Source organism: Embiotoca jacksoni, unplaced genomic scaffold, assembly GCF_022577435.1.
Source record: "Embiotoca jacksoni isolate LCO1_2020_lvr unplaced genomic scaffold, fEmbJac1.0.p SCAF_26, whole genome shotgun sequence".
NCBI lineage: Eukaryota > Metazoa > Chordata > Actinopteri > Embiotocidae > Embiotoca > Embiotoca jacksoni.
Window position 1 is genome coordinate 3,670,687 of NW_027185377.1, and position 18,556 is coordinate 3,689,242.

Consider the following 18,556-nt stretch of genomic DNA (forward strand, 5'->3'; position numbering starts at 1 on the left):
AACTGTAAGTGACTGTGACCCATTTTATGTAATATTATGTCCTTAATTTGCTGTAGTTTCCATACTGTGTATATAAGACGCTGTTCTCCAAACTCTACAGCTGGCTTTATATGTGCAAATTCTCTTTATTTACTCTACACTTAAGCATGAACCCATTTTTTTCCCCCCGTGAGTCTTCTCTTACCGTTTTCCTCTTGTCTCAGTATACTTGTGGGAAGGAGTCATACGGCTCGACTAGTCTGACTTACCGGACGTCAGCAACATTTTCCTTCTTCTTTTGTCGTTATCTGCACGTGTTTATTATTTTCTAAAATCCCTGTTGCTGCGGCGGGAAATAAAAACAACACCAACCTCAGAAAGCAGCAACCTACACGCGGAAAATGGCAAGTTTTGACAAAGATTTGGATCTCGGATTAAGGCAAGCCCGCTCGGTCTTTTGCAGGGATTTCGCCGTTTTAATGCCAAATCCAATTCCCCCTCCCCGACACTATTTTGCACAGTTTCTTTTTCATTGTGGGCTCAGCATCGCCCAAGATGCCTGCGATTGGTTTAAAGTATTATTTCTTCACATATATCAGAATGACATCTGGGACTAAGCTCTCATTTTTAAGTCCCAGTTTTACGCAGTTATCAATCAATCAGTTTACATTTCAATTATCATCTGATGATCACAAAAGAATCTCGAAGGCCTGCGTTTTTTCTTTCTTAGGAAGTGTAGTAAAACCGCTTGTACTTCCGTCTATTCTTCCCCGATCAAGCGGAAGCATTTGATGTCACTCTTTGATGACGTAGATAAGCGCGTACATGAATGGGATTTCCCTCACTTCAGTTTAGTAAGCCATAAAGCCCATTAACTTCCTTTATTTTTTTTTCTCTCCTGTCTTGACAATTTAGCTTTGTGCTGCTATTATCCCTGATAATGCTTCTAACTAATGAATTCCACTGTTAACAATGTCAGATCTGGTGGCAGACAGCCGGTCATAATTTAAGTGCCCTCGCAAATATTAATATGTAATATCTTTTCTCCTTCTCCGACAGATTCTTCTGTAGTCGAGTCCAGGCATCTGCTGCAGTCATGTTCAGGAACAGCTTGAAGATGCTGCTGACGGGGGGGAAGGCTAACCGCAAGAGTCGCAGCAGTGGTGAGTCTGTTTTTTGTGATGCCAGCCACAAACAATGACGCATCTGCCTGTCAGCACACACGCGGTTTTGGCTGGTTCTCTGGGTATATTTTGGGAAGCAGGCGCAGGCAGCTTTTAACTTAAACTCAGGTTTTTTTTGCTTAAAACACATTACTGTGCAAATGTTTTAGGTACAAAAAGTACAACTGTAAAGTTGGGATCCTTTAAAAAAAAAAAAAAAAAAAGTTCTCCACTTGTGCATGTTTTCTTTTGAGGTACTTGGCAGGTAGGTTGTTGCCTCAGCTGCTTCTGTCTCTTCATTTAATCCCAGACCGACTCAATGATGTGAAAGGAAAACAAAATTGCAATTAATTCCTCAATAAATGTATTGCTTCACTTGACTACATTTACCATCAACACTGACTGGATGTCCACATGAACAGTGGTGAACTCTCCCTTTAAGATCAGAGCATCTTTTGCAGGACTGCTTGTTCTTCTTGTCGCTAAACATACGTCTTCATGCTCGTACGTGTGGAGTCGTTGCCAGTTGTGGACCGATCGGACACTTTTTCTGTGTTGCATTATGGATACACAACTAAAGCCTCTTAAGCGCATTAAAGTTTTACCGCAGATCCCAAAAAAAAACCACCTCCTCAGTTCTGCCGCTTGAACATTTCACCTCCTCTCGTCAGGACTTAACAGCAGCTTGTGCGCGTCATGGGAAGCGCCCGTCGGTCATGTCATGCCTTGCTGCCGTCTCCATTATACATTCACATCAGGGGATGTTTCTGAGCCGGCGTTGATCGTTTAGTCCTGCACAGCTACAGCGTGTTGTTTTCAGCCTTCAGCTCAGCCGGCTCTCCCGAGTTCGACTCAGCAGTTTTGGACCACCTGCTCGCTGTGGGTCTCACCGCTGTTGTTGTTCTTTTCCGCTGGAGGTTTGTTTCACCACACCGCTGCTCCTTCTTTCATCTAACAGATAGACGCCCTGTTGTTTAATGATCACTTCCTGTGCCGTGCCATCGGAGCTGTAATGAAGACACAGTGTTAATTTACTTGGGATGCAAGCGCATCGCTTTGTGCAGATGTTTCACGGCGAGAGTTTCCCACAGCGGAGACACTTTTAGCAGTTTGTGTGAACCCCAAAACCTCAACTTTCACATTTACAGTTTTATTGTGGTCTTATTTAAACATGGTTTTATCATGCATGCTGGGGTCTTCATGTCTTACTCAAAAGAGCCCTTGCAAGGTAATGTAAAGTTTGAAATTCCTTTTGCAAAGGTCATATATAATTCTTCCTTCCTGCCGTACACAGAAACATTAGCTAATATTTATTTGTACTACATTAAGGCTTTTTAAGTGGTAGATAATCCCAGCCCCAAAAAAATCCACACCAGAGATTTGACTCTAATACTTTTTTTTTTGCACCTGTTTGATTCGTTCATTTATTTAGCGACGTCCTTCTCCGCAAGGCTTCGAGGTTCAAGTATTCATCTCCGCTGACGAACTCCCCTCCTCTCCCCCCTGAGTGTGTTTGTGCATATATGTGTGAAGTGAAGAGGAGACCGAGCAATCGGGCGTGACTGGAGTACCCTCCAGTGTTTTCATATCTATTGCTGTCACTTTGCAGGGAATCCGCTCGTCCCAGCAGACGAGTGCTGTTCTCGCAATCTGTCTCCTCCGCCTGCAACATCTGGATCCTGCAGTGTCGTAGCACACGTGTGCGTACGTGACACGACTGCCACTGAAACATTTCATTTAAACACATAATACACCCTTATTTTGAGTATGTTTTAATTAAGCCGCTGCACTACATTCAAGGACGTGAGGAGGGCTGGTTGTAGTCGCTCTGACTTATCAGCGTGCGACAGACAGGGAGCGCTAGAAACCCACGTCCCTCTCCTGCTGCTGTGGGAGGAGCGCTCGGCTCAAAGGAAGGAACGCGTCACCCTAAAACCTCTCCTCGCATGTGGATGTGCCGCCCGCTCAAATCGGGTTTGGTTCAGATGGGAGACTGCGAGGAAAGATGGTTGTCCTCCGTGTTTGATGCAGTCACACAACACCGAGTCTGGCTTCAGGAGCGCCGGAGCTCCGGGGGCTAATCTGGAGACAACAGATGAGCCCGCCGTCCCCCTTGATCTGAACTGGAGAAATTGTTCGAGCCCCAAGTTGCTAAGCTGGTGAATGACAGTTTTTAAATTGAATAACACAGATAAGCTGCTCTGATTGGGGCGAGGCTGAATTTGACAAAATCTGTATCGCAACACGCAGTCGGGGAGTCGGGCTGTTATCTCTCGGGGAAAACGACATTGTGTTTCCTGTTTTTGTCCTCAGGCACTATCAGTGGTAGTGGAGCCAGTCTGTAACTTAATTCTCCTCAGTCCAACCACTCTGTGATTAATCACATGCCATTCAAGATCTGAAGTGAATTCTCACTTGAGAGCGCACACTGTATAATCTCACATCCTGAGATTCGGGCAGTTTAAATCCCCCCAAAAAAGGGACAAATGTCTTGCAGTTGCTGCAGCAGCAGTGTTTAGATATCAGATACGATTCGTTAACAAGGCTGTGCATGTACGGCTCTCTTTCTGACAGAGAGGCCCACTGTTACTGTTTGCTGGCAGAGGTTTCGTGTACAAGAACACCTGCCTGGAAAGCAAAAAAAAAAAAAAAGAGTATGAGACTGGAAAATATCCCCTCGTGGTCTCGCTTATTACATTGTTCCTGTAAACTCTCTGTCTACCGTATGAATTAAAGATGGAGGAGCTTGTTTCGTTTCGGCGTCGCAGGTGGGTAAAACTTTTTGACTGCCATCGCCTTCCTGCTCCCATCAGGAGTGGAGGAGAGAGTGGGAACAGACTTAAAACAAAGTCAACAGCCTGACACTGCAATTACAGTTCATGGCGTCGGCTGATTAGAAAATGAGAAACGGGGTTGAAAGGTCGCGGCGTCTGGACGGGGAGATGTTGCATGACTAATAAGCATTGATGGAGAGAGAGATGGGCTGGAGCAGACCAAATGTAGCGTTGACACTTGTGCACTTGCTCAGCCTCGGAGGTGAAATCATTTGGATTAATTTGTTTACCTGAAAACGGTAACCTCAGTGGTGAAGAGTATTTTGGGCCAACTGCTATTTTTAAACAGAGAGTGCAATGGTTAATGTAATCGGCTAATAGGACACTTATTCTTCATTTTGTCCTGTGAGACACACTTTCACAGATGTGTTTCGGTTCATGAGGTCCATAACAAGGACAAACTGTACGTTGTTGCCTTTCAGCTGTGGTCCTGTTCATGTTCACGCTGGCTTCATACGAATACAACCGAGAGCCGCAAGCGTGAAGTCGTAACGGACTGACAGCTCACTGAACAGACAGTTTTACTGATTGTCATCCTGCATCATCATCATCTTCATCACCACACTCACGTGGGGAAATTAGATTCCAGAGACTGACAGCAAGTTATTCTGATCTCATGTGTTTATTTATCTTCTCTTGTGCTCACAAAGAGAGAACTGATGATGAGTAATAATTGTCAATATTCCACTTAAACTTTATTTGTCAGAAACAGGCTTGTTGCAGTTATTACATCTGATCACCTGATTGTGATTCTTTGAGCCGATCGCAATTATTTTGCTTAAATGCTACAAGTTTTTCATCCAAAAACAAAAAACGGCAGGATGAAGCTCGCAGAAATGTCACATTTCCATCGTGATTTTAATGTTGTTTTTCCACCGTTTGATGCTCGACTGGTGCTTTTTTTTTTTTCTTTTTTTTTTACTGACATGATCTAATTTTGCATTTTCTTCTGCTTTGAGTTAAAACCAACTGTTTATCTCCTGATGCTTAACTTCTAATATTCAACTGACCCCATCTATTGATATTAACGAGGAGTTTAGCTGTAAAATCAAACACCAGAACCAATAAATAGCTCTTCTTCTTCATAAGATGTACGTGTATTAATAATGCATTATGACAATTACTTACATAAACTTAAATTTCATAATCTTCTCAACCCTAAATAGCAGCAAACAGAAAGACACAGAAACCAACTTGAATGTTTTGTACCAATATTACAGGAAATTCACTGTAATATCCAATTCACTGCTGAAATTGGACACTCGCTCAACACTCTTCTGTACCAAGACTTTTTTTGTGGTGAAATCAGGCAGAAGTCCTGCACTCGTTTGGTCATGGTTACCAAATAATCCTGTACCAATAAAAGTTATATATTAGTATGTAATCTGTAGCAGTTTAGCTTTGTGAATTCATGCTGCACTCATATATTCGCTCCCACCGTCCTGTAGTTATGCTGTGTTTTCATGACACTATTGAACCACACCAGAGTTCCCGTTAAGCTCTCCTTCTCAGGCAGTCTCGGTCGTGCCGTTTGGTCCTCACCAGAGTTCGATCGATGCCTTTCATACCGATTCGATCGAAGCAAATTAATCAGGTGAACACACCGGAGTGCGATGGAACCAAACAGGTTTATGCACAATATCATCCGTTCAGTTTGTGTACACTTGTATCTCAGTGCTGTTCATTTGTGTTGTGCGCTGAGACACTTGAAAGATTGATGGATTGTACATTTCACTTGACGTTTTCATACTGGCCATCTGAAGACACTTTTTAAATCTCACTATTCTGCAGAAAGCGTCCCTGTCATCATTTCGTCTTATTGGATACATGCGGCCGTGTTCCTCTCCAGTTCCAGTAACGCGACAAGTCTGAAGGCAGCAGGTGCTTGACAGGAATCAAATCGGTCCCCCCTAATTACAGCACTCTAATTGATGGCTCATTTTCCACAGTGGTTGAGAAATCTAATTAGAGATCAGCAGATCAGCAAACATGCTTTGAGCCCCAAGTCACAAGCAAGAAGTGACACAGCAGCCGGGCCTAATGCAGTAGAGATGCAGTTATCGTCAGTCTTAAACTACAGATATAAAGCCTGCCTGGACTGTTCTAGTTCAATAATAAGCTCTGTGACTTTCACACATCCATTGCAAGTTAATTTAAAGCATCATTGGACTGTATTAAACACTATATTCTTTCTAAAAAAAAAAAAAAAAAAAAAAAAAAGATATATGTCTTGCTCTGTTCAGCTTACATGGTGAGGGCTGATCAGAATAAATAGAAACTTCCATGTTGAATTTGGGTATTTTCGAAACTGCAACTGTGATGGTGACATGAATAATTCTACAGTTCGGTCTGCTACTCACCTTTTTTTGTACGTGGATATCATGCTGTGAAGAGGCTACAGTTGCTGCTATGATTTTGGTTTTCCTCCGCACACTGATTTAATTCATGTACTTAAGATTTGAATAATCTCTAGTACATTTAAAACTGTTGTTATCTGTGTCTTTTGTGAAAAATTTAAATTTATGAATGAAATAATATGGAGTAACCTATAGGCTAGAATATTGAGGACTTCATTTATTAGGATGTCTTTTGTAGACTCTGATGTAAAAACCAACAGTAAGATCTGGTTTGCTGACCATTTGCATACCACTCTTTCATCCATTATTTAGTTCATTTTTGTGTTTGCTTATGCATTTATGATTTTATCCGCTGAGATAGGGGGTGTTCCGTAAAATTCAATAAATGCACTGGATGAAAATGTATATGCAGATGTTGCACATTTACATATATATTGGTGCTTACATGCAAAGCATGGCAGGGAATATCCAGTAAACATTAGCAACTGCATTGACCGCAAAGGAATAAATCACTTCACCCTGTGGAATATTATCTGATAGATGTACGAGGCTACAGGAGGAGCAGCAGCAGCTTAACATGAGCTGATTCTGGCTGATCTCCACAGAGCGACAGATTGGCACCTACTGCTCCACAGAACGGCCCCTTCCTTCCTGTATTAATGAACCCAGGGAAAAAAAATGAATGGAGGGTTTTCAGTGAACCAGGTCCTGTTAACAGGAGCCTGGTCCTTCTGCTGAGAGATAACATATGTAGCCCTTAATATGCCCCATTTACTAACTACAGATTGCAAAAATGTCAGGGTTGTGTTGCCTGCACACCCAAATATATTTTTGTCTTTAAATTTTGTGACATTGTCAGAAATAATTGTTGTTTTTTTAATTTCCTATTATAACAATTATATAACAATTCAGAAAATCTAAGATTTTTGATTTTACAATAATACAACACAGAAAAAAAAAAAGCAGCAAAAGCTGAGATCACTCAACCCGGAATCGCATCAAAACGTGAAATAGGCACGCCGGCACACTACAGCAAAACGTGAAATAGCCACGCTTTGTTCTGTCTAGGCGTGAAAGTTACACGTTCTCATGTAGTGGACGGAAATTAAACCTGCTGGATACTTAGAGCTATGTGATTTATAGATCTCTGTTCATTGTAGACGTTCATCTGCAAACTTTTTTTTTTTTATCTCGCTCTGTGTGTTACTAACCTCTGCATGTCTTAATTGACTTTAAATGTGAACACTGGGATGCTGTGCAAGCACGGACTGCGGCCGACAACACAGACAATGAATCCGTGAATCAATACGGACCACAGCTGTCGAGAGGAGCTCTGACCTTTGGTTACCAGGAACAACAGCCTGATGTCTGCGACCTCCTCGAGCTCCGCTGCCGCTCGTCATTTAGCTTTCTCCCCTCAGCTGTTGACATTCGGAGGTGCCTTTGTGCAGCGTTGACTGAGCAACCACTACAAGCTGTGCATCAGAGTGAAGTTGCTGGATCGGGAGTCTGCTTCAAAACGCCTTCTATATGTAGATGTATGCACGGGTATAATCTGATTTCTTCATCGGAGCTCGAGAGACAAAGTGTTTACCAAACTGTCGGAAAGTGGCCGTTTTCAGCTCTCGGCTTGGTCTCCTTGCTCTGAGGGGTTGTTTCGTCTGTTTACCTCTCACTTCCAGAAGGCTCGTTATCATTCATGAAGTCTGTTAGAAAAACTCAACATGGGGGTGGTCTGTAAAGGTTTCATGACATCAGAGCAGGAGGAGCTGCTGGTTGCTTTGGGGTCACGGACAATAAAACCGGTGTCCGTCGGGTGGCTGACACGGCCGCTCCGAATGCTGGCCGACCTCATGGGCAGGCACCTGTGGCCTCGTCAATGGGTAACCACGGTAACGAAGCCGTAGGAAAGCGAAAAAGTGTGGCTGAAGGTCAAACACTGAGTCAGACGAGAGCGTGGAGAGGTCATGGGGTAGGGGGAGGGGGTGTGTGGGGGGCTGAGAGACGGCGGGCCAGAGGTGTCAGCAGCGGTACTCCTTCTATCTCGCAGAGCGTGGGAGGCACTCATGGGCTCATCACGACGGTTCGGTGGAGCCACTCGATGCACATACCGCCCCTGTCACGGGCACCCATGCGCCTTCACTGAATGACCTCCCTTAAGTCCTCCAGGCTCAAGAATGTAACAGCCTGAAGCCTCTTCGACAGCCCTCTCTCAGAGTCATGTCTAAGGCAGCAAATCATGGTCCTGTTATTTATTTTAACAGCAGTTCTTTGGCTTTTTCCAGAGAAAATCAAACAACTCTGCCCTCTACACATCACAGAAATACTGTGGTACAAGGCACATTCACCCCCATCCAGATATACAGTAATAGAAACCAACTCTCTGTGGTGTGGAGTTATTTTTTGAATATTATATAACCTTTATTTAATCAGGTATTCGCACTGAGATCAACATCTTGTTTAAGAGAGGTCTGAATGCAGCAGAGAGGCAGAAGGATAAACATAATCCGACATAACCAAAGCGCATGTAATGTATAGGATATAAAAAGATTCAAATTATTCTTCCTGAACACCAAAACCCAGTTATTAGATATTGCATCGGTGATAGTTGAGAATTCAGCCACACATACCTCTCAACTGCAGTCATTAAGAGAATGCAATCAAAAGCAGTTGAATTATAGATACGCGAGGAAGATATGAGCTTGAGATGCATCTTCGTCTGTTTGTGTATCCGTTTTTAAATGCACAATTTGCACATAAAACTCCTGCGGGAAAATATTTCAAATAAAAAGACAAAATATTCAGCTGTAGTCTCTTGCACTTATCCGAGGTGGAACAGTTGGTGTATTAATAAAAGTACAATGCAGCTAACTGCAATGGAAGCAGACTTGGTGTGTAAATCATGACATACTGAATATAAAGCATGTGACCAAAATATCTACTGAAGCCTCTGCTGAAGAGACGAAAATAGCAGCACATGAAAACATCAAATAAAGTGTGAGGATTAGAAGTTTGTAACCTTCCAAACACACAAAAAGTACCGCATTTTTCATCATGTGTTCTGCATTGATTTCCACTCTTTAAAGTGTGGATCGTGCTCTTTTAATGACAGCATCGTGTTGCACCCTCCTCTGCTGTAATGTTTAATGGTCTACCTGACTGGAGATTTAGTGCCAAGAGCCGTTTATGTCAAAGAAACCGGCTCCTTATTTTGGAAGTCCATGAAAACGTGTACTATTTATCATTTTTCTTTTCTGGACTTGACTTAAATCTGGTTAAAATCTGCACCGTATTTGGATGGAAAGCTGGTTACGGTCGTAGCTTCTTGAATATGAGAGACATAGACATGTCTGCAGTGAAAAAGGCCTCTTCAGGTTGAATGTGTCATCCAGCGTGCGCCACTTTAAAGGCTCTAAAGACAGTATGCACTTATAGCTAACGGCTAAATAAAAGAACACAATACTGTCAAGTGCATTCTTTGCTGTAATAAGCGGCACTCGGTGCCGTCGATGGCACTCAGCTGCACATTGGTCCCTTTGTATCGGCGGCGGTGCGATAATCACAGTGAAGCACATCCTCGTATGGCTTTTTGCTTTAGTACACTCTGATGTGCGAAAGGAGGCACGAATCACGTCTGTTTGCCGAGCCGGCGGTCTCGATGGCACTCAGCGGTTCCGGTCTGTATTAAAGGCGCCAGGAAATCAGGTGGAGTTCACGCATGTTCGACCTGTTCCATCAGCCCTCAGACTGCCCTCTGCGACAAATGACTCTGCCGGTAGTCTGACGGCCGCTCTGACGATATTCGGAGTAGCGTGAACCCGCCGCCTCGAAGCACGGTGACATTTGAAATGGAGACCAAGCACAGGAAGTCCACGGCTGGCTGTGTCTCTCTCATGCAGCTCCTTTGTGGAAAAAAAAAAAAGAAAAAGAAAAAGGGAGCTGTGGCAGTAAGGGAGTGGGCAGCGTGATGCGTGGGTAAAAAAGCGTTGGTCTAACCTCTCCTCCGTCTCTGATCACAACGTCAATAGCAGTAACTCGACGTGTCCACTTCCTCTGACTCCGCTCTCTTTCCTGCTGTCCCTGTAAGGCCTTTTCCTCTTTTTCATTTCCTCACTGCAAGTTCATGCTACTTTGTAGTACGAGTACCATTGTTGCTTCTATCGTTCCGAATCTTTATCCTGGATGTGTGTCGGCGCTCTTTTCCCTGCGTTGATAGGCTGATTAAGAGTACGTGTGAACGGCTGAAGTGTTCCTGATGTGTAGCAGCTGCCGGTCCTGTGACCCAGATATGTCGTCCTGTGCAGGAATACTGTTGCCTGTTTTTTTTTTATGGTCCTGGCAGGTGTATAGCCTTGAACGTGTGAACTCTGGTGAGATCATTCATGTGCGTGTTCGCCGTGCCTTGAGTAATGACATCACTTGTTTCTAGAGGGAAACACAATTTTTGGTGATTAAGAAAATGAAACCCGAGTATAAATCTGTATTGGATGATTAATAGTTGATAACAGAAAAGTCTCGTGTATTTAATGTTTGTTTTAGACTTATTGGTTTAGGACCGCGACTGAAAAATAATTAAAATGGATTATACAAATTTAAAAGTTGTTTAGTCTATGAAATGCTCAAAGAAACCCAAAAATGTCCTTTCAAATATTTGGTTTTTGTCTATAGCCAGCAGTTTAAAACCCGAAGACATCAAATTTATAGTCAAAGAAAACAACTTTACAGCTTAAAAACTCTCTGGAAAGCACGCGTATCCCTGCTGAAGTTAATCTGTACCCGTTAGCCCAACAGGTAACGCACACACCACACATCCAGAGTTCAGTCCCTGGCTGACTTGGCCTTAGTCGCTTGTCCCCCCTCTTCTCTCTACCTGCATTACCTTTGCGTTTCCATTACTGCTATTAAATAATGACATGAATACCAAAAAAAGGTCCTCCTCCAGATTTAGTTTATACAATCAAAAAAGCACTTGTAATCACTGTAATTAATAGTTCCTTAGCCCATGTCACAGTTCAGCTTTGACTTCTGTTTTTGTTTTCCATATATCTCCCCTTCCACCCACCAGAGGCTTCAGTCTGTACCTACTTTTTGTTTACTCGCTAAACCTGCCTGTCAGCTTCTCGTTTTTGAAATTCGTCAATAAATCGCCTTAAAACTCTTCCTGCGTGTGCGGCTCGTCTGCGTTTGGGTCATCCCGCCTGCTTTCCTGACACCGACCGTGAACGCCCAGGGCGTAAAGTAAAAACTGACCGATGTCTCGCAGGCAAAGCTGGAAAAACACAGCTGCAATTACCGCCTATCGCCATAGGTGCCGCCAAAGGGAACAAATTGTAGATATTGTAACTTACATTTTTCCTGATTTCCTAAAAATCTGTAAACGAGCTTTAGAAATGTCCTATTAATTAACTCATGGGACTATAGACATAATTTAATTAGTGGAGGTAAAAATGATTGCAGTTCGCTCCAAAATTCTTTCGCACAATGGTACGTAATGATACAGGTGAATGCGTCACAGTAAAATACTACCCAGAAGCCCCCTCTCTGTGCCACAATCCTCAATAACATGTAATACATACTGTATGTCATCTGTAACCCCCTGCTGGGCACTGAGTGCCTGTATTGTATATCTGATATTGGAGCTTTTGAGACGTCACCTATATCAATGCACTCCTTATCGACGTCGAGGGACACGTAGACTTGAAGTAGTCTCTGCTGTGCGACTAAAATAGAAGAAAGTGAGGAGGCAATTTGAGAGATGATGCATCGAATGTGGACTCAGGAGGATACCCATATATATATGTATATAGTGGAGCATAAAACGTCCTCCCTTCACTTCTCTCTCTTGTACCATTTCTCCGTTACTGTACGATGCAGTTGAAAAGAATTCTTCGATTTATGCATAGCCGGCGATTTTCACCTTCACCTGTGACGCAACTGCTTTCTTCAGGACAAGTATAAGTTACTGCTGAATTAGAGATTCTGACTATCGTTGGAATTTAATTGTGATTATTTAGTCAAAAATAAACAGTACACATATTAAACAAGATACACTTTTACAAACCATAATCACAAATTTAATTCATATTTACGTAAACAGGAAGTACGCAAATAGGGCAGTTGTCAGCCAGTCAGTCAAAGAAAATGTGTTTTTGTATAATAATAATTATATATATATTTTTTGTTAACAAAAGATCCTCTGATCAACTGCAACGTAACAATGGTTGCTTGCAGAGATTTATCACCTGACTCTGCAGTTTTACCCGGTTTGAATGATTGAATTTTATATCATGAAATTATTTACTAGGCGGTTATCATCGCACACCTGCCTCAAATAAATGTCCCAGTAGGAGGCGATAACATCGACATACAGGATCACCGTTGGACATTACAAGCGACAGCCGTACCGCACCTGTGGTCGCCGTGGTTACAGTAATAAACAAGTTGGTAAAGTTTGTGATGTGGTTGCAGTTCAATTAAACGTAGAAAAATACTTAAAAACGTTTCATGTAAACTTTAAAAGAATTATTAATTAAATTTGTTTTTCCACAAGGGACTCAAACAGCGATCTCCTCGGTGAACGTCCTGCGTTTGATCTGTCCAGCCACCCCGACCTCCTCCTCACACAGACTTCCTCCTTTGCTCCCGTCATAATTACTACTGCCAGTAGAGGTCGCACTAGTAGGTTGAAGCACCTGCTAGCCAATATATCTGGGACAGATGTTTAATGGCAATTGCTTATTCACTCGTCTGATAACAGTCAGATCGAGTTGCATTGTTTTACACCTGTAACTTTATAGTGTCGTGGCTCGTTCTCGCCGCTCTCACGGCCGCGTGGTTGTTTTCACCCAGAAGTATCTCACAAAATGGATTTAGTTTTTTGTTTTTGATCATAATGAATCACTTGAGTGGAACAGAGAATTGGTTTTGAATTTGGCTGGCTTTGAAAGAGTTAAGGAATTCTACCCTGACTGAACCGAGAGAGAGAGAGAGAGAGAGAGAGAGAGAGAGAGAGAGAGAGAGAGAGAGAGAGAGAGAAGGAGAGAGAGAGAGAGAGAGAGAGAGAGAGAGAGAGAAGGAGGATGGGGGAGAGTTATTGCTGCCAGAGAGCAAGAGGAGGAGGAGGAGGAGGAGGAAGAGGTGGGAGGGGAGAGAATAAGAGCGAGAGAGAGAGAGAGAGAGAGAGAGAGAGAGAGAGAGAGAGAGAGAGAGAGAGAGAGAGTTGCCTGTCTGCTTGTGTTTGTGGTTATGTGAGTGTGTGTGAGTGTGTGTGAGTGTGTGTGCATGCGCAGCTCAGTGAGTGTATGCGTACTGACACCTGGCGCTCGCCCTCCCTCGCTGCTCACATTGTGGAGAGCTCTCTGCCTGTCTGGGCTCTTCTTCACCTCTCTCTCGCTCTCTCTCTTCCCTCTTCTCCCTTCTCTTCCCTCCCTCTATCTTTTGTCCTCTTCTCTCTCTGCCTTTTTTTTTTTTCTTTCCGGTGTTGTATTTTTTTATATTTTTTTTTATTACACCTCTCAGTGCCCCTACAATCTCCTCTTTTTTTGTTTAGGATCTCCTTGACTATGGTGCAGGATTTTTATTGCCCAGGCAGACGGGCGCTCGACTGACAAAGGTGAGCCGGATGATTCAGGGCGGGAGGATGGATGGGGGATTTCTGAATTCAGTTTTTGAATGTGGGGAGTGATGGAAATGAGCTTTTACAAAGAGCCACTATTCATCAAGACTCAGATGTTAATTGTTTCTCTGTTTTTTTTGGGGGGGGGGGTTGTTTCAAAGTGCAAGTCTGAGCAGCTCTTGATCTCGGAAAGGCGCTGTGTAGGTGTCTCGATGTGTACTTTGAAAGGTTAAGGGTTCAAGTGTGAGATTTAAGAGCCGCTTTGAGTGTTTTTGTGACTGGTGTCGGCAAGCGTGTGTCAAACCCACACTTGAACTGATTTGTTTGCTTTAATGTTGTTTGATTTGTGGCTGCTGTGGTGTCACCTTGACCCGGGCTTTCATAGCAATCAGTGTCTCGGCGGCGTCGTGCCACACCTTAGGCTCGGGACACTGAGTGTCACTGTGCGTTACTCTGGATAGATAAAAAAAACAAAAAAAACCTAATAAATATAGAGTGAGGAAAAGCGGAGATGCTGTGGTGTCTGACAGATGGCTGTTAGAGGAGACACTTGTGTGAGACAGAAAGGAAACATCAAGTGTGTCTTAATGGTGATTCAGTGTGTATCTCTCACTCTTTTATGTCTCCAGGTTTATTGATAACACCGAGTATATCTTCCTGTTGTTTGGCGTCTCACTGTTCTCCTTCAAAACTGTCACCCATATTTGTATCACCCCTGTTCCCTCTGCTGCTTTTTTTTTTTTTTTTATTACTGTGTGTCTGTCAAACCTTAAAGTTCTGTCATCCAGAGCACTCTGTGCTCATACTCAGACGTTTCTCACTTTAAAGGATCATTTCGGAAAAGATATCTCCAGTTTATTGCAACTTACATGTTTTTTGTTGTTGTTTTGTTTGTTTTCCAATCAGTTATAATAACATTGCACTCGTTGCGTTGATTTCCTGGGATCTGGGAACACATTGGGTGACGTTGCCAAAAATAAGTCAGGGGGCCACTGAACATGAGCAGAGAAACAGTCAGTTAGGTTGTAAACAAGCCAAACATTCATCCAGACGATCTCAGTTATGTGAAGGTAGAGCTGAACGTTAACGCCCCTCGATTGCACAAAAAAACCCCAGAAACGTTTGGTTGAAGCTGGAAGATGGTTTCTGAGCCGTGATGTTACAGTTTACCTTCAATTTCTTATTTTTTTTTTTTTTAATAACGTTATGTTTCGTGGCTACTGTACCTTTAAAACTGGAGACCTTTAAACTGTCATCTCATTAAATACGTGGCTTTAGCCGTGTGATGTAGCGCCTCTTCTCGTTTTCCCTGAATGTTAATAAACCAAATGTTTCCCCATAAATGTCCTAATTTCCTCCGACGTTCAGCGGAAGCGCTCATTATTCCAGCCGAGGCAGGTTCCCCCTACTGGGAGTTGTTTCGGTCTTTAAAATCAGGTATCCTCTAAGCACTATTTATGGTATTGAAGGATGCAGAAGACGCCGGGCCTGCTCACGAGTCATGTACTTCCTCTGTCACTCTCGTTCCTTTTCTCTCTCCCCCTCACTTCACTGTAACTCCCTCTTTCTCACACACTCTGTTACTCTCTCTTCCACCCACTCGGATATTTCTGGAGAACAAAAGGAGAGAGAGAAGAGAGGGAGAGAGAAAACGGGGAGAGCAGGGAAGACTTATAATGTAACAGCTCTGCGTAGGCTAATGAGTCTTCATCCCTCTCTCCTCCTCCTCTTCCTCCTCCTCCTCTTCATCCTCCCTCCTCTCAAGCCCTCCCGTCTCCATTTATCCACATCATCTCATAAGCGAACGTGTCCACCTCACGCCTCTGAGGTGCTCCCACCTTAAAGTAATTCCCCTCCTCATCATTGTCTTCTCCATTCATCACTGCTGCTCCTGTTCCTCCTCCTTCATCTCCCTTTCATCAATCCCTGTGCTCTGACATTTTCATCGCAGCTTCTTTTTCTTTTTTTTTTTTGGTCCGTCCTGCTGTTTCCTGCATTCTTTTTTTTTTGTGTGTTTTTTTTCATTCCCTTCTGGAGTGGTTGTCTTCTTCCTCCCCCTCATCTCTCCCAGTCATTCCACCCATTCATCATCCATTTATGTTCATTATCACAGGTGCTAACCGTTTGACACTCTTGGTCGTCATTCAATCTCCATCCCGTTTTCCATAATTTCTCCTTTTCTGTACCACATACTGACACATATAGACCTCAAATCCTTTCTGTACAAAACAGCCTGCTGGGTCGTATGAAATATGAAATAACATGGTGGTGGGCCTTTTTAAATTTTTGATGCCATGCAGGACTTACCAGCCCCCACCCCGTCCCCCGCAGTGGCTTCCTGTTGGGTTTTTTTGCCAGTCGGGGGAAACTGGGTTTTTCATCGTGGCTCTTGATGGGGATGGGGCTCATTATTGCCGCTCAACGCTGCGTGCCGTTGAATAGCAGGAAGCGCCCCTCTCGCAAGCCGAGATCGCTGAGGAATATTGTGCATGATAAAGACAGCACAAAAAAAACACCGCACAAACGTTGCGTAAGGGGACGGCAGCGTCGGTTCACTTCACAGGAAGCTGCAGTTGCGAGCACCACGACTCATCCCACGCCAGCTGCGTGTCCATATGCGACCGTCTCTGTTTTTGATGGCGGTTATCGTGCCATCTTTGAATCCCAACCTCTACAGTCTGTCTACGGCTGACTGTCTGGTAACCCTGCCCCCATTCTCGGCAGCCACGTTTGCCGCACTCGGTATCTGTAACTCCTGCTGACACTTGCTGGGAGGGCCGAAGCTATCAGGCCTCCTGATGAGTTCATCTGCTTTGACAGGCCTCATGATTGTCCCGTGCAGATGCAGGCGCACGACACATATGCATCCCCACTTGTGCTGAGATGACATGTCAATTAATCTATTAGTTGATTGGACTTAATTGCCAGCAGTTTGGATTGGCTGAAAGAAAACAAGAAAGAAAATTGCTATCTTTTGCTGCCTCCGTCCTCTAAAATGTCAGGATTTGCTCTTTTTCCTCTGTAATTAAATCACTGGTACTTGAACGTCTTTATGTTTCAGAATGTAGGTCAAGAAGAAAACTAACTCCTCGAAGATGTCGTAATCAATTGACTGTCAAACAATAGACATATTAAAAGGAATAATAGACACTTTTAAAAGGAATGTCAAATCAGCTCAGACTCCATATTTTTTTTATTTTTTTAAGCTTGCCTTTGCCTCGACATGCATTCATTATTAAGCAGCCAGACAGTTGATAAGATTGGGCTCCATGCTGTTTACCTCGAGTATCCTGACCACTCACAGCTCTGCGATCACTTCCACCATTTCCAGCTGATAACTCCATCAACAGCTCATCATAAACTATTACTTGTTTGTTATTTTTCAAACAAAAATGCTAAATATTCTCAGTTTCCACCTTCTTAAATATAAATTGCAGCTTTTCCATCACTGTGAATTAGCTGGAGACTTGAAACTGTGGTCATATTTATACATAGACCAGTGGGATTAAGGAAATAACTGATGGAGCAATTGATAATGACATTTACACTTTATATAAGCTAAACATCTTATCAAAACAAATCAAAATCTTTCCACAATTCCCCTAAAAACCACATCCTGCCAGTGTAGTACTTGTTCTAGATTAGTGCCAAACAATGAGACCTACACCCAAACAGTATTAGGTGCCCAGCTGAAAGCAATACATGAAAAATTGATGCAAGACCGGCATGCTGATTCTGCCAAGAACCATACTTGTCTCCCCCTCATAGACACACACTGACCCATATCCTGGAGTTTGTGGCTTTGTTTTTGTTTTCATCTATTTTGCAGAATTTTTTTGTACTCAACAAAAACACATTTCAAGGAGTCTCTGCGTTAAAAAGCGGCTTAAAAAACAGTTTAACCGGCCGTACCGATCATTTCAATATAGTATTCTGTTCCAGTCCCTCCGTTTGACAAATATGTTGTCTTGAATAATGCAACTTACATTCATTTATTACAAAAGCTGTAAACGTGAACTAGGAGAAGCAGTTCCAGTCAGGATGTGCATAAGTGCAGATGTTTTAACACTTCTAAATATAGTCCACGCGGCACACATACAGTGTGATGGGGTGTAGCTGTCGTGTAAATGATAAAAGACATCCAGCCACATACAGTAGCCTACTTTCTCCTCGCCATGCGTAAGTGTTGGTGTCTGCTATGGCAGCGCCGGCTCTACAATCCCCCAGTCTGTTTTATATTTAATGTGTATTTCATTATTCAGGCCTGCTTGTTTGCAGTTGTAGACCCATCTCCATTGCAATTGAGGTGGCGTGTGCGTGTGCGTGTGTGCGTGTGTGTGCGTGTGTGTGTTTTTTTCCCACCTCTCCTATCGTCACAATGACACTGAGAACAGAGTGAATTATTGCATCGCTGTGGGCTAGCATAGGATAAGAATAACAGAGCGCAGTGAGAGAGGGCGCAGCAGCAAGGACGGCCCTCTGTCGTCTTTCTGTCTCACCTCTCTCCGTCCTCCGTTCCTCAGATGTTACTATGGCCACAGTCAATGGCCGCCTCTTGTCGCTTCCTCTGGCTAATTGTTACCCACCCCCTTTATTGCAGGCTGAAAG

At 43.3% G+C, this 18,556-nt stretch overlaps 1 protein-coding gene across 9 annotated transcripts in view; it reads left to right on the plus strand.

The window, feature by feature from the left end:
• Positions 1 to 18,556, plus strand: part of tanc2b (tetratricopeptide repeat, ankyrin repeat and coiled-coil containing 2b) — a 136,814-nt gene that overhangs the window by 34,949 nt on the left and 83,309 nt on the right. For 7 of the 9 annotated variants that reach the window (XM_069160178.1, XM_069160177.1, XM_069160179.1 and 4 more), the window contains one exon: positions 1,039 to 1,142. In XM_069160178.1, the coding sequence (XP_069016279.1) occupies positions 1,076 to 1,142 (67 nt within the window). In that variant the 5' untranslated portion in view covers positions 1,039 to 1,075. Of the gene's footprint in view, positions 1 to 1,038; positions 1,143 to 13,609; positions 13,946 to 18,556 lie in introns of those variants that run through there. The other 2 variants (XM_069160185.1, XM_069160186.1) reach the window with 1 other exon arrangement.